This window comes from Medicago truncatula, chromosome 1 (assembly GCF_003473485.1).
Source record: "Medicago truncatula cultivar Jemalong A17 chromosome 1, MtrunA17r5.0-ANR, whole genome shotgun sequence".
NCBI classification, from domain to species: domain Eukaryota; kingdom Viridiplantae; phylum Streptophyta; class Magnoliopsida; order Fabales; family Fabaceae; genus Medicago; species Medicago truncatula.
Window position 1 is genome coordinate 5,701,146 of NC_053042.1, and position 15,388 is coordinate 5,716,533.

Consider the following 15,388-nt stretch of genomic DNA (forward strand, 5'->3'; position numbering starts at 1 on the left):
CAATATCTCTTACTTTCATCAGTTTGGATGTACTTGTTACATCTTAAACACTAAAGACTATCTGAAGAAATTTGATGCCAAGGCTCAAAGAGGAATCTTTTTAGGTTACTCTGAAAGGTCAAATGCGTACAGAGTGTATAATTCAGAAACACATTGTGTTGAAGAATCTATGCATGTAAAATTTGATGATAGAGAGCCTGGAAGTAAAACTCCAGAGCAAAGTGAAAGTAATGCAGGTACAACTGATTCTGAAGATGCATCAGAATCTTATCAACCTTCTGATTCTGAAAAGTATACAGAAGTTGAATCTAGTCCAGAAGCTGAAATCACTCCAGAAGCTGAGTCTAATTCAGAAGCAGAACCTAGTCCAATAGTACAGAATGAAAGTGCTTCTGAGGATTTTGAAGATAACACTCAGCAGGTTATTCAACCTAAATTCAAGCACAAATCTTCACATCCTGATGAGCTAATCATTGGAAGCAAAGATAGTCCTAGAAGAACAAGATCACATTTCAGACAAGAAGAGTCATTAATAGGATTGCTTTCAGTAATTGAGCCTAAAACTGTTGAAGAAGCTCTCTCAGATGATGGATGGATATTAGCTATGCAAGAAGAGCTAAATCAATTCCAAAGGAATGATGTGTGGGATCTGGTACCCAAACCTTTTCAGAAGAACATTATTGGAACAAAATGGGTATTCAGAAACAAGCTGAATGAACAAGGAGAAGTAACCAGAAACAAAGCCAGACTTGTTGCTCAAGCCTACAGTCAACAAGAAGGCATTGATTACACTGAAACATTTGCTCCAGTTGCAAGATTGGAAGCAATCAGGTTACTTCTATCCTACGCAATTAATCATGGCATAATATTATATCAAATGGATGTCAAAAGTGCCTTTCTTAATGGTGTCATTGAAGAAGAAGTGTATGTTAAACAACCTCCTGGGTTTGAGGATCTTAAGCATCCTGACCATGTTTATAAACTTAAGAAATCACTATATGGCTTGAAACAAGCTCCCAGAGCTTGGTATGATAGACTAAATAATTTCTTAATTAAAAATAATTTTGAAAGAGGACAAGTTGACACAACACTCTTCAGAAGGACTCTTAAGAAAGATATTTTGATTGTGCAAATATATGTTGATGATATAATATTTGGTTCTACTAATGCATCTCTTTGCAAAGAATTTTCTAAGTTAATGCAGGATGAATTTGAAATGAGTATGATGGGAGAATTGAAGTTCTTTCTTGGAATTCAAATCAATCAAAGTAAAGAAGGAGTATATGTTCATCAAACAAAATATACAAAGGAGCTTCTGAAGAAGTTCAAGCTAGAAGATTGTAAAGTGATGAACACTCCAATGCATCCAACCTGCACCTTAAGCAAAGAAGATACTGGAACAGTAGTAGACCAGAAGCTATACAGAGGTATGATTGGTTCTCTGTTATACCTCACTGCATCTAGACCTGATATTTTATTCAGTGTATGCTTGTGTGCAAGATTTCAATCAGATCCTAGAGAATCTCATTTAACTGCAGTTAAGAGAATCTTCAGGTATCTGAAAGGAACAACTAATCTTGGACTCCTGTATAGGAAATCCCTAGATTATAAGTTGATTGGATTCTATGATGCTGATTATGCTGGTGACAGGATTGAAAGAAAATCAACCAGTGGAAATTGTCAATTCCTGGGAGAGAATCTGATATCCTGGGCAAGCAAAAGACAAGCAACTATTGCTATGTCTACAGCAGAAGCAGAATACATTTCAGCTGCAAGTTGTTGCACACAACTACTTTGGATGAAACATCAGTTGGAAGACTATCAGATTAATGCTAACAGTATTCCCATTTATTGTGATAATACTGCTGCTATTTGTTTGTCAAAGAATCCAATTATACATTCAAGAGCCAAGCATATTGAAATCAAACACCATTTTATCAGAGACTATGTTCAAAAAGGGATTTTAGATATACAATTCATTGATACTGAACATCAATGGGCTGATATATTTACAAAACCTTTATCTGTTGAAAGATTTGATTTTATTAAGAAAAATTTGAACATGCATTTTGTGTCTGATTGAAAAATTGCTTGCCTCTGAATAAGAAGTTTGGTTCTGAAGTCTATTCAGAAGCATCTGGTCCATCAGAAGCTCTTAACTGAGGTTCTGAGGAAAATGTGCTTCTGAAGATGACGTCAGCGCTAAAACTTCAGAAGCGGTATTCTTTGCTTCTGAATAGCAAGGTTAGTGGGAACGTTGGCAGTTACTTTTTGTAACAGCTGTCCCATTACCCAAAAGGTAGTTTTCTGAAGAGTCTCTGACGTGGTCTATTTGTATTGGAGTATAACAAAAAGGGCAATGATGTTTTATTTGCTTTTTAACATACTAACACGCGCCCCCAATTTGTCATTAATGCTATGTTTGTTTGTCTCTTCTGAATTACAAACGTTTTACTTAAAAAACACTAAGTCAATTCACACACTACTCACTTCACAACAAACACTTTCTATTTTCTTCTCAACCCTCTGCGAAAGTAAGCGCATTCACTCTTCCTCTCAAAACACCGTAGAACCCTAAAACTCCTTCAAATCAATGGAAAGCTCAAGTTCTGCTGGTGGTTCATCATCAAATATGGAAATAGATATTCCTGCGTATGAGATTAAAGGAAGAACCATGTCTATTGAAGAATGGGAGTTAATCATTCAAGCAGAAAATCCAGTGGATTTCGCCTCCTTAACTCACCATGGATGTGACTTAGTAAGGTTGTACAAGAAGCAAAAGCTGATGAGTTACTTCAGTCTTCTCAATGGTCCAACATATGAAGTTCTGGTCAGACAATTCTGGGTAAGGGCTTCAGTCTTTGACATTGATGCTGCTAGACAGGAAGAAGCTCAACTGATTCTGGTTGATCCTACTCTGAAGGGAAAAACCAGAGAAGAAATGGGTCTACTCTCCTTCACCGGTACAGAGATTAGATCAAATGTCATGGGAATTCCTGTAACCATAAATGAGCAGGTTATTGCTCAAGCCATGGGAAGGGATACCTCTGGCAAGTACTTTGGAGAAGAGATTCCTAATCCAGAACCAGCTCTTGGAAGGAAATTGTCAATGAGACCATCTATGGGTCTAAGGTTGCTCAACCTTACAGCACTTTGAGCATTGAGAAGAAGCTGCTGCTGAAGATTCAGAATGAGAACATCTTTCCCAAAGGTGGAGGAAGTGATCAACCGTCACTTGGTCACAAGGTTTTTCTGCATCACACCATCACTCAAGAGACCACGATGAATGTTCCCAAGTACATGTTCAAATACATGATCAAGGAACTAAAGAAGAGTCAGATGGAGAACAGGAAGTTTGTTCCTTATGGAAGGTTGCTCTCTGTAATCTTTCAAGAAGGAGGAATTCTAAGTGCCTTGAAGGATGTGGGCATCTATGATAACCAGAAGCTGGGAGCAGTAACTGGGAAGATAATCAATGCATCAACACTTGTGAAGATGAAATTGATTCCAGCAAATGCTCACAAGAAACTAGATTCTGATATGCATGAATCTGATGCAATATCTGATCTAGTCACTCATCACATCCCTATCTGCAAGAAGGATCCACTGGATGTGCAAAGGGCCTACATCTTGGACTTCTACAAAACTTACAAGAAGAAGATCAGCTTGAAAGATGTCCCTGAGGAGATGTATGGTGGTGATCTGCCTGTGGCCAAAGGCAGAAAGTCAAAGAAGAAGCAGATCACCAAGGAAGAATATCTGGCTGAAGATGCTACTGAGAAGGGTGCTCAGAAGCATCAGAAAGCTAAGAAGGAAAAATCAACCTTGTCCACTATTCAAGAGGAAGTGGAGAACTTAGATGAAGTTCCAATCATCAGAAAAAGGACAAGGAATGCTCAAAAAACTGCAGAACAGCTTGCTTCTGAACAACCTGCTTCTGAACAAGCTGCATCTGAAGAGCCTCAGAGTCCTAAGAAGAAAAGAGAAGCTGCTCTTCAAACCATCAAAAGGAAGAGATCTTCAAGGAATCTGAAGACAGCTGAAGGACGAAGGGAGGAAATGTTGGAAGAACTGGAAGAAAACTGGGAAGAGGACTCAAGTCCCAAGAAGGCAAAAAGAACTATAACTTCTGAGACTATAGTTATGCCCAGTTTTGAAGCTTCTGAGGAATTAAAGCAATATGCTAGGGAGTATTCTGCATCCAAGATAGCAGAAAGGAAAAGGATGAAGGAATTGTATGAGAAGCAAAGGGATGAGCGTCTCAAGGCTGCAGGGTATGTGCCTACTCTTGTCATTGCTGCTTTAGCATCTCAGTTAGAGCAAGAAACAGTTCAGTATGGAGCAACTTTGCTTTCTCAAGCCTTGAAGAATAAGCAAGCTTCAGGAGCTACTTCATCAGAACCAGTATCAAATGCTCCAGAAGCAGTTCATCCAGAAGCTCAATCTTCAGGTAATTCATCCAAACCTGACATCTATACTCAGATTCCTTCTCTACCCTCTTCACCCTCATCATCATCAACAGAATCAGATGACCAACCCCTTAGCCAACACATAGACAAACTTCTAAAAACCAAACCTACCAAACTAACAGAATTTGGAACACTTGACTATGAGCAAACTCAAATAGAATTTTCTAAAAATAGAATTAAACTATGTGAGAAATTCAATTTGCCTACTACTCATCCACTCTATCCAGAAATTCCAGAACCTGTTAGTGTACAACACCCTCAACCCAACCAAGAACCTAACCAAACAAACCCACAAAATGACCAAACTCCACAAAGAGCCTCTGAAGTAGTTTCAGAAGCAACTACTTCAGAAATCCCCCAACAACAAGAACCCTCAACCCTACACAATTTAGAAAAACACTTAGGTGGTGAAATGCAACCTACACCTACAAAGGCCTCTAAGATAGTCCCTGGAAAGACTGTGTTAGAAAACCAACAAACAGAAACCATCCCTGAGCAAACTGTTCCTGAGCAAACTGTTCCTGAACAAGCTGTTTTTGAACAAGTTGCTTCTGAACAAGTTGCTTCTGACCAACAACAAACATCTTCTGACCATCAAACAACAGAACAACAACAACCAGAACCACCAATAATTGACCTAACCTCTTCTGACCAACAAACAGCCTCTGACCAACCCTCCACATCTCATACAACTCAATCTGAACCTTCAACCATCCCTGACTCTATCCTTGAATCTGAGTATATAGATGAACAGCTAATCAGGCTTAGTGATGAGATTCAGACACTGATTCTTCGCAGAACAGTTCATGTACCTCCTATTCACTATCTTAATCAATGGATGGATCTGAAAAAGAGTTTTGATGACCTGCTGGATCAGCTAAGCTCTAAGTGTGTCTCATCTCACTCTGCCATGCTGCAAAAGATGTTGGATGATATGCATGAAGCAGCTAGAGTGAAAGAGCTGAATTACGTGCCTCTACTGGACATCACTCCTTTCTACCCAGAAGAAGAGTACATCACAAGGGCTGCAAGAATTCATGCTGGGTATAAAAGAAGAATGAGAGAAAAGGATGAGCTACTCAATAAGAAGGATGAGCAGATTAAGTATCTTTTGGAACAGATGTACAAGCAAGCCCAACCTTAGTTGCACACCAATTTTTTTTGCTTGTTTTAATCTTTGTTCTAAGTACTTTAGTTGCACTGCATTTGTATCTTAACTTTTCTATATATATATATTATCATTATTTCTGGATCTTGTGCTTCTCACCTTCAATATATTTTACAAGTTTTAACTCTGATAATATTTACTGTTTTTAATGCTGCTTGCTCTGAAATACTATTTTTAAAGGTTATATGTTTATTCTTTTGTTTTGTTTTGCTCTGATACTCTTTCTTTTGTTTTTATTCTTTTTGTTGATGACAAAAGGGGGAGTAAATGTATAGTATTTTAAGGCACTGAGCCCCACTATAACCACTTCTAAACTTTTTTAAATACTTCTGATATTATTTTTATGAGTATTTTATTGAAATTTAATTAATAAGAATAGAACTCAGGGGGAGCTTACAAACCTCACCTTAAAGATCTATTAGATTCAGGGGGAGCTTATTAAGTTTTACAATGAACCTTATTAAGTTTTGATGATAACAAGGTATTAAAAATTGTCAATTGGTTATTACTAATAATTGTTCAAGTGTACAGGACCAAAAGCTACTCAAGTTATTTCAATAGGTCTTGGAAGAACAATGAAAAGAAAAAGAAATTCTGAGCATCTGAAGAAAACTGCTCCTGAAGCTGAAGTGCTTCTGAAGTGATGACGTCATCAGAAGCAGAAGGTCATCAGAAGCAAAAGTTTTCATCAGAAGCAATATCTTCACCAGAAGCTACGTTTGATCCTTTAATCAAACTGAAGATTCAAAGTAGCTGATTCTCAATTCAGTCTTATCCAAGAAGAACGAAGAATTGAAAGGGAGGTATCAACGGATATATGGATAGCACTGAGCACTTGTCTCTCGTTAATAGAGTTGACAAAGTACAAGTGTACAACCACTACCTCCACTACTCTGTTTTCTGTCTACGCTACAAGACAAAACAACAACCATGCCTGCAGAATTTGTACGTTCAAGATGGGAATGAATTTGAAGCGTATTCTTCAAAGGACTACACCCAAATCAGGCAAAGGATCACTGGTGGATAATCAAAGGATTTCAAACGACTCTTTAGACGTGCTGATTATCTCAACGTCTCTTTCACGCCTCTATATAAAAGAGTGAAGACTTGAAGATTGAAAAAAGAGATACATAAGTTCAAAAGCGCCAAAACTCTGTCAATTTGATTCTACAAAGCACACTGAATTTCTGCACTGATTTGATATATCTTAGAAATTCAAAGTCTAGGGTCTTTACTGTATTGTATTGTGAACACCACTGATTGTATATCAAGTGTTCAACTCAAACTCAATTCTCTGTATTTTTGTTTGATTAGAAGTCTCTTGCCTGCGTGCTTGAGCATTAGAAGTCTCTTGCTTAGTGCTTGAGCATTGGAAGACTCTTGCGTGTGTGCTTGAGCATTGTTGTGAAGTCTCATACTTAGAAAGTATTGAGCAGTTGTAATCTTTGTGATTATAGTGAAATCTCCTTGGAAGTGCAAGGGGGACTGGACTACTTCCGTGTTGTGGAAGGAACCAGGATAACTGCTTGTGTCTTTGTCTTTCTTTTCTCTGCTCTGTTCTTTTCCGCTGCAATCTGACTCTGATCATTTCATCAGAAGCAATCAAACTGCTTCTGAAGTTTTTTCAGAAGAAGTTTTTTTTAAGAGAAAAAGAAAACACAATTCAACCCCCCCTTCTTGTGTTTTTCAACTTCACAATATTGATGTTTTATGGAAAGGTAGGGTTTGATCTCATTGCTACTGTCATGAATGGAACTGTATCGCAGCAGTGTCCACAATTTGGCTTGCACACAACAGTTTGAATTGATGTTTATTTATGCCTTTGCCAGTATAAAACAAGGATTTTATAATTTAAGAACTTTGATTCTGATGCATTGGCTACTGCAGGGTTGTCGAAAATACTAGGCTTCACAATTGCAAGTCATCCAGAGTCGCCAATTGTTTATTTGAGATTAAAGAATTCAACGGGTTCTTTGAAAGATGACCTACATCTGCTTGAAAATATTGCCGAGCGTGTAAGAAATGCAGTCTGAAGATGTTTATTTATTTTTTGACTGAACAATATACATTTCTTATTTTCAGTTTTGTTGGTACTTAATGTTCTGTATTCCACAGGTTTTGAAAGAAGATTCTGTATTTGTGGTGGCTTCCAGAAGATCGACATTGGACAAGTGTCGATTACCTGTTGGAATTAGATTATTTGTTTCTGCAGGGCATTCAGAGTCTGATCTTCACAAGGCATATGAGTCATTGAAAAGGGTTGCAGCATTAGTCCTTGATGGTCATAAATGAACTATGTATCAAAATGTCAGTTCTATTCATTCCACTTTTAGGTGAGGAATTTTGAAATCCAGGTTGACACAGGAAGTCCTGCAGTTGGTAATTTATGTCATATTTTCTGGGCTAGCTCATGGTACAGTATATTTTTTATTTAATTTTTTTGTATATGTTGTTCTTTGATCATTATTTGGGGAAATGCTTATGACTTGCATTAGCCTTTTTTTTTGTCTATCCACTCTTTGAATACCAACATTACACTATTCATTCATTAGTTTATTGTTCAACAAGGTGGCCGAAGGACCCTACCATTGTTGAATACCTAGCCAACGTTGTTTCCCTTATAATATGTAAGTTAACTTTCCCTTATCATTTATTTCCACTTTTTTTGGGGGTATGTTTTGACAGTTTGGGCTGTCATTGTTTGGCACAATTTTTTTCTTCTTCTTTCTATTAGGCCAACCTGCTAGCCTTCCCGCTCTTAAATAGGATTGACAATATCAGCTCACTATTTTGGGTGTGTTAACAGACCGTGCCATTTGTCATCCTTACTTGAACGTGCTTTGATAGTCATTCATTCATGATACTTCCAGGCCATGTTTTCATTCTGGAATATCGCCTTCCTCTGAGTTATATACTTATATATTGCATTGAAGACTATAACGCGCTACTAAAGTCTCATTGGTGCATTTGCCCGCATCTCTTTCCTCCTGATGCTTAAATCCATCGTTTGGAGGGTCTAGGATCACTCTGTTTCATGTTTGCCCAATCTCTATTGATTTGGCTTGAATTATCATCATCACTAGATAACATAGATAAAAAAAATGTTTATCATTGTTCTTGCAGCCAATGTTCATTGGAGGGAATGAGAGGGAAAACATTAATAACTTAAAACATAAAAAAGTAGACGATCTAAAAACTCTATGTTGACAGCCGTACATAGGTAACTCTGAATTGGCATTTGGAGAAGGTTCTCAAGAGGACTGAGTGTAGTGGATTGTAATGTATTAATGGTCCGATGGAGGGAGTTTCTAAACTTTGCTCAATAATAACTGAGTGTCAACAAGTTGTCTTCCTTACCAAGTTCCTCTGAAATATGTTATGCAAGCTAATGTAGGAGCTCATTCCTTAGCTAGAGCGGCTATATACTTACCTTGTGTCCAGTTTTTTCGATTATGTTCCCCATTGTATTCTGATCGTTATTTCCAATGAAATGTCATGACTAGCAGCTTATTCTTGTAGAAAAATGCAGTTCTTCTGTTTAATAACTGCTACAATATTACAGAACAAATGTAACACAATTTTATATTACAGGGCATTTAAACAGAGGTTACTCACAGAAGTGCTTCCTAAATTTTACAACTTCATAGCAACATGATTGAATTTATACGATTGTCTAATGATTTTCTTCCTCAAATTGTAATGGTTTCATGTTATCATTTCAACGTGAGCGTTATACTGTTCTTCCAAAAAAATACATGACTTTGATATTTGGAGTCGTACATTAATGAGGCAGTCCAACTCTGAAAAAATTAGATGTGTCTGATCAAGGATTGATTTTTTTTTTTTTGACAAAGTGTGATCAAAGATTAATCTACTTTTCTTTATTTATTTTTGGTTGTCACATTAGTTGTCTCATTAATGGTTGTTCAAATAACATAAAACTAATCTTATAGCGGATTCAAAGATATTTAAGACATAAGAATATCTTAAAGGGATGCATTTGACATAGTATCATGCTTTATTTTTGTTTTCTAAATTATTACCCCCTCCGTCCAAAATTGTATGACGTTTTTGACATTTCACACATATTAAGAAATGTAATTAATATTGTGTGGGAAAGAGATATTATGAGTTGTTTTACAAAATTGTCCTCAATAAATGATATGAGAAAGATAAATGAAAAAATTAAAAGAAAAGAGAGTAATAAATAGTTAAAGATATAATAGGAAAAGTAACATTAATTTTTCATTGGTATTGTAAAACGACATACAATTTGGGACAAATATTTTTTCTAAAATGACATACAATTTGGGACGGAGGGAGTGCTTCCTAGGAGACATTTACTTGTTTAGTGCCATATTGTGTTCCTTAGAAAGTCATACTTAGTGAAGCTCACGATGATTGTGTGATTTTATTTTATTATTTTATGATAATAAAATTCAACGCATAACACCTTTGTCCTTCACAAATGGAGTTTGATGAAAGTGTGATTTTATTTAATTATTTAATTTAATTTAATAATAATTAATAATAAAATGCAACATATAACACCTCTGTACTTCACAATTGGAGTTTGTTGAAAGGTGCTTTGAAACCAACCAACGTAAGTGTATAGAATATTAAAATCATGGTTGTCAGGAATATGAAAGATTATTTTAGTTAGATTAGATGCATGAACCCTTCAAATGAGGATAGTTGATTAATACTATTGCTTGTATGCAGGCACACACACCAAGCCACCGACTTCTTTAGTTTCGGTGAAGTGCGACCATCAAATATGAGAATATGAGTGAATTCTTTAAAGATAGATAAAAACATTTGTATTTAATCGATTAGTATAGTAATTAGTTTAAGTTTTATCTCCCACTAAGGATAAAGTTGGAAAAAGTAGACTAATTATAATATTAACATAGACCAAAACATTAGACATACACCAAGGCAATTAGACACTGTTGCTTAATGATGACAGTAACTAATGCATATTAGTCTTGTAGCAATAATGATGTAACTTCCTCTTTCTTTCTTTCATTCTTTATTCCACTTTGCTATGTCATTGTCAATTTATTTTACATGGACCAACAAAGAAAATGTTTACATGAACCACTTTCTGTGTTTTGAATATTCATTCATATATGGGAATGAATGATTCAGTAATATTAGTCAATAATTCCTTTAATTTCTGCTGTTAGACAATTTAATCAATTGGATAAAGATCAGATGACTCAAATTGTAACTCGACAAATCCATAACATCAAATATTCGCCGTTCCAATCTTCATCAACGGTCGAGATCATTGACTTCAATGATAATTGATGATTGTGCAGCAAAGACATGCTCATTTTTTATCAAGCAGCAAAAAAATGAGTGTATACATGTTTTGGTGTCTAGACATAATTTCAAATGCGAATGCCGGAGCCTATGAAATATTGACACAAACACGAATACTAGGTAAGACACTGATACATACATTTGAAAAATGTATCAGACGCCAAAAGGAACACACTTAACTGCTAAAAGAAACAACATAATTACATTTGACTATGCAACCTTTGCTGTAACCTATGATAAGGACACTGAGTATGGTGATTTTTCTGAACCATCCAACACAATTTCAAATAAGTCAGCTTCAGACTCTTCATCAAAATCAAATGCTAGATTGTTATTATTCACATTGATGTGATTTTCTTTTGTTGCCGATCGATTCTGCCACGGAGAATCAATCCTTCCCATGGAGAATAGTTCCTTACTGTCATCAAATCCAAGTGCAGCACCAGGGGAATGTACAAGTGGTGCTATGAAGCATGGATTTGGTGTTCTTTGTGCATTTGCAGGAGCATATTTGAATGCAATTTGTCCAAAATTAACTAAAACCATAATGTCTATATTTGCAGCCAAAGTTGGACATAATGGAGTGCTGAATTCCTCTGATTGACAGTGGATTACATGCACCAATTCTGAGTCTAATGTGAAGAAAACTTTCTTTTGCCTTGGATCAAATCCACAACCAATTACTGTATCAGTTCCTACCCATTGTGCTTTCTCAGACTCAAATACAAGTTTCATTCCTGTAACCAAATTTTACAATTAGATATCATAAAGAAACAGAAATTGAAACAAGATTTGTAAAAGTATTAAAACTATAGTACTTGTGAATTTGTGCAGCATTTTATTAGTGTTACCTATTGACTAACATATTTTGACCTATAGAAATGTAATGTTTTCAAATGGTAAATAAATGCAATTTATAATTACCATCAAGAAACACAGAACCATTTGAGTTGAACCCTATGCTTCTAGGATAAGTTCCTGGAACCCTTAAAGGAACACCTCCTCCACCTGTTAACCCCAATGAAAACATCACAGATTCACTTATTCCACTTTTTCCTTCAACTTTCATTTCTTCAACACTTTTCAAATCACCTTCATCATTTGAACTATCTTCAATGAGTAGTTTTGTCTTCTCCCCTTCTCTTCTTCCTACCAACTCATAATCTCCATTCCAAGAAGAATACAGTATAGTGATTTCAAAATAAGCTTCTTGTGGAAATGCATGGTTCCCCAAAAAAGGACCAGGAAGAGGCAGAGAAGTCCTAATAACAGAAGCAACACTTGTAGAAGTGTTGTTAGGATGAAAAAAACACTCTTTTAAACCAGGATTGAGTCTAACCTTCTGCATGAATTCATTTGATCCTTGACAAACTTCCCAGTTTATTTCAGCCTCATTTTCTCTTCCAAATTCATCACTACCTCCACATGATCCTAATAGTGTTGATGAAGTTGATTTTTTTGATGAAATATTACTCATGTAGCTAGTGAAAGCAAATCTTGACCATCCATTTTCTATAGCATCAGAAGCTAGATATGGATGATCATTCCAGTTGAACAAATCTTTTCTTCCTTTGCTCTTTCTTCTTTGATCAAAATTTCTTTCTTGGCTTTCTCTTTTGTTCAAGCTATTTGATTCAACAAATCTCTTTTGATCTTTTTTGTGATGACAAAACCACAACATGAAAACAAACAAAAGGGTTGAAATACATCCAACTAAGGCTGCTATAATAGCAACATGTACATGTATCCATTGACTCATCAATTCAGATTCTTTCTACTCTTTCTATTTTTGCTTTCAATATCTTATGCATATAAATGAAGATGGAGAAAATAATAAGGAAGGAAATGAAATGGAGAATTTGTTTGCGTGGACTAAGGTTTGATTAATCAAAGGTGGCAGAATCGAGTTGTTACCAAAACCAAAAGTAACACATGAGTTTTTTTTTTTCTTGGAGTGCATATTCTTTGTCAGTTCCTTTTCATTTTGTTTATGGGAACCCACAAACACTCATTAAAAAACGATAAATTGGTTTGCCGTTACAAGACATCTTTTTGGGCATGTTCATGGTTTTATTTATATTTTTTTATTTTATTTTCAGGTCATATTTTCTACTGTCATATCCAAAAATTGGGATTCTTTCATTAAAGTTTCCTTTTTAAGTATATTTTTTGTCATAATGTATAAGATTAAGGATATGAGAGGAGCTATAAAAGTTTTGATATCCTTTCATTTCTTACTCATATCATGAGAGAAGCTATAAAAGTCGGGTCTTACTAGCAAGCACTCTTTAAAGTTTTTAAATAAAGAAGTTATTTTTTCAAAAAGTTAAACAATTTCATTTTCAATGCATTGAATACATATATTTCTATAGATATTTACCAGTATCTTTTAGATCCTTTAAAAAGTGTCTTAAAGACACTCGTTAACATTTTCTATAAAAATTATACGAATAAAATATTTTTGTTAAGATTTACCAAAAAAATGTGGAGGACAGGAGTTTATGATAAATCATGCATGTACAAGGACTAGGAAGAATATATTAGTTGCATTTTAAAAAAATGGAGTACTACTATTGGGGCTACATTTGAAACCCCAAGATTTTAAAATATCACATATTTTCATGTGTACTTTTTTTTTTTTTTTGAGGGATTTCATGTGTACTTTTAGACCACATAATTTATCTAGTCTGGTAAGTAAACATTCGAAGTTATAGTATAGAGGTGAAGAAAATTTCTCCATCACTAAGGACATTGTGTACCCTAAATTTTCGAATGGACTCCCAACATACCATCATATGCAAAGAGTTTTGAGAGTTTCTATGGCACTTAATTAATGCATGCACCAAACATCATAATTCATAACTCAATGTTCCATGTTTTAATCACTAATACTAGTAGTAGTGTAGTAGTAGGTTGGAGAGAAAAGAAACATTTCCACATGCGTATTTTGTCTTATTCTATGAATCATGGCTGATTACTCTTTCCATATGCCAAACTCATTGTGTATAGAGACACCTAAATATGGCCACTATTATGTGCAAATTGCCTCACATCAGACAAATATAAAATGCCTAAAATAAAATGTCAAGAACTTTACAAGTCGGCATAAATGTGAAGTGTGATTAGTAACTGTGTAATGTATTTTATTAAAGAAAATACACAAAAAGACGGTTTAATGAACCATAAAACATTTGGAATATATTTAAAGGCAAAGTGGAACAATTGTGGTTGAAAAGTTCAATATTAAAGTAAGAGAAGGAAAAAAAAACATAGAGTAATAACTTTTTTTTAATAGATAGATAAAATGGTAAAATTATTATAAACTTACACACATAAGTGGAGCTGTCGAGGTTCGAATTTCAATCATAACATTCGATTTAACGATTTCAACATACTCATGGACTATTATTTTTTTATTTTGAGTAGAAATCCAGACCAACAAGTGTTATTTGGAGGAGGTTAAAACCAACATTTGCTAATCTTCATAAGCTTAAACCATTTTCTTATGCTTAAGTAAGCTTCTAATAGAAGAATCTTTATAGTCTAGTTCATCTTAGTTTTTTAATTCAAAACGTACATAAGGCATAAAGTCGATCAACCAAATAATTAATGATCATTGTCAGACCAGTTAATTTGATGATGATACATCATAATTGAATTGCTTTTTTCAGATAGATGGAGATAAGGATAAGTGGACTTAATTTGTTATTAATTTATTACATAACTACAGCTTTGTAGTGTTATTATAAGTATTTCGTAAGATGGTGATGTTGCTTGATTGCTTGGTCAATAAGAATTTCTTCCTCACTTTTCTTTAATTCAAGGATAAGTTAAAAGATTATACTTTTTCTGCTAAGTGGAACCAATCGTGATGTATGATTGATAGTATAAATTGGAGTATTCATGAGACTTGAGTAAAAAAAAAAGTAGAGCTTCTGTGTTCAATCATTTTTTTCCATATTTTTTGATGTTTTTCTGAAATTAACATACTTGTTTAAATAATAAATTTAAGATTTCTTGAATTGGATATCGAGTTTTTAAAAAAGATGTTTTTTAACAATTTTTTAAAACGAATAAAGCAGAATATGTGCCAACAATTGAACAAAAGTACAAAAAGTCAACATAAGATAAATCACCTAAAAACATCGAGTTACTCCAAAAGTCAACATAAAATCACCAAAAACATACCCAAACCAAACTATTTATAGGTTAACACCAACAACTATTGCTAAAAATTCAAGAAGTTGAACACACAACTCGTGTAAGTTATAGTTAAACACTTTCATACTAATCATCTGACTCATATCACCTTATTGTCGTAAAATTACACCATTATTTAATTTTTAAGTGGATCAAATACATGTCAACCATATAGACGCGATCTTCCCTTGCATTGTCCTATCATAACTAAACAAACACGGGA

At 34.8% G+C, this 15,388-nt stretch overlaps 2 protein-coding genes across 2 annotated transcripts in view; one reads left to right on the top strand and one right to left on the bottom strand.

The window, feature by feature from the left end:
- Positions 1-8,074, top strand: part of LOC11419184 (long chain base biosynthesis protein 1) — a 33,217-nt gene extending 25,143 nt beyond the window's left edge. Inside the window, exons 11-13 of the mRNA XM_039832736.1 lie at positions 7,332-7,355; positions 7,525-7,652; positions 7,753-8,074. Of these exons, the coding sequence (XP_039688670.1) occupies positions 7,332-7,355; positions 7,525-7,652; positions 7,753-7,929 (329 nt within the window). The 3' untranslated portion in view covers positions 7,930-8,074. The remainder of the gene's footprint in view (positions 1-7,331; positions 7,356-7,524; positions 7,653-7,752) is intronic.
- A 2,730-nt stretch (positions 8,075-10,804) lies between these two features.
- On the bottom strand, positions 10,805-12,985 carry LOC11414525 (uncharacterized). The gene is made up of 2 exons (XM_003589102.4): positions 11,890-12,985; positions 10,805-11,702 (listed from the first exon to the last, which is right to left on the bottom strand). Exons 1-2 carry the CDS (start codon positions 12,722-12,724, stop codon positions 11,197-11,199), a joined length of 1,341 nt encoding a protein of 446 aa, XP_003589150.1. The 5' UTR covers positions 12,725-12,985; the 3' UTR covers positions 10,805-11,196.
- Positions 12,986-15,388: the final 2,403 nt, after the last annotated feature.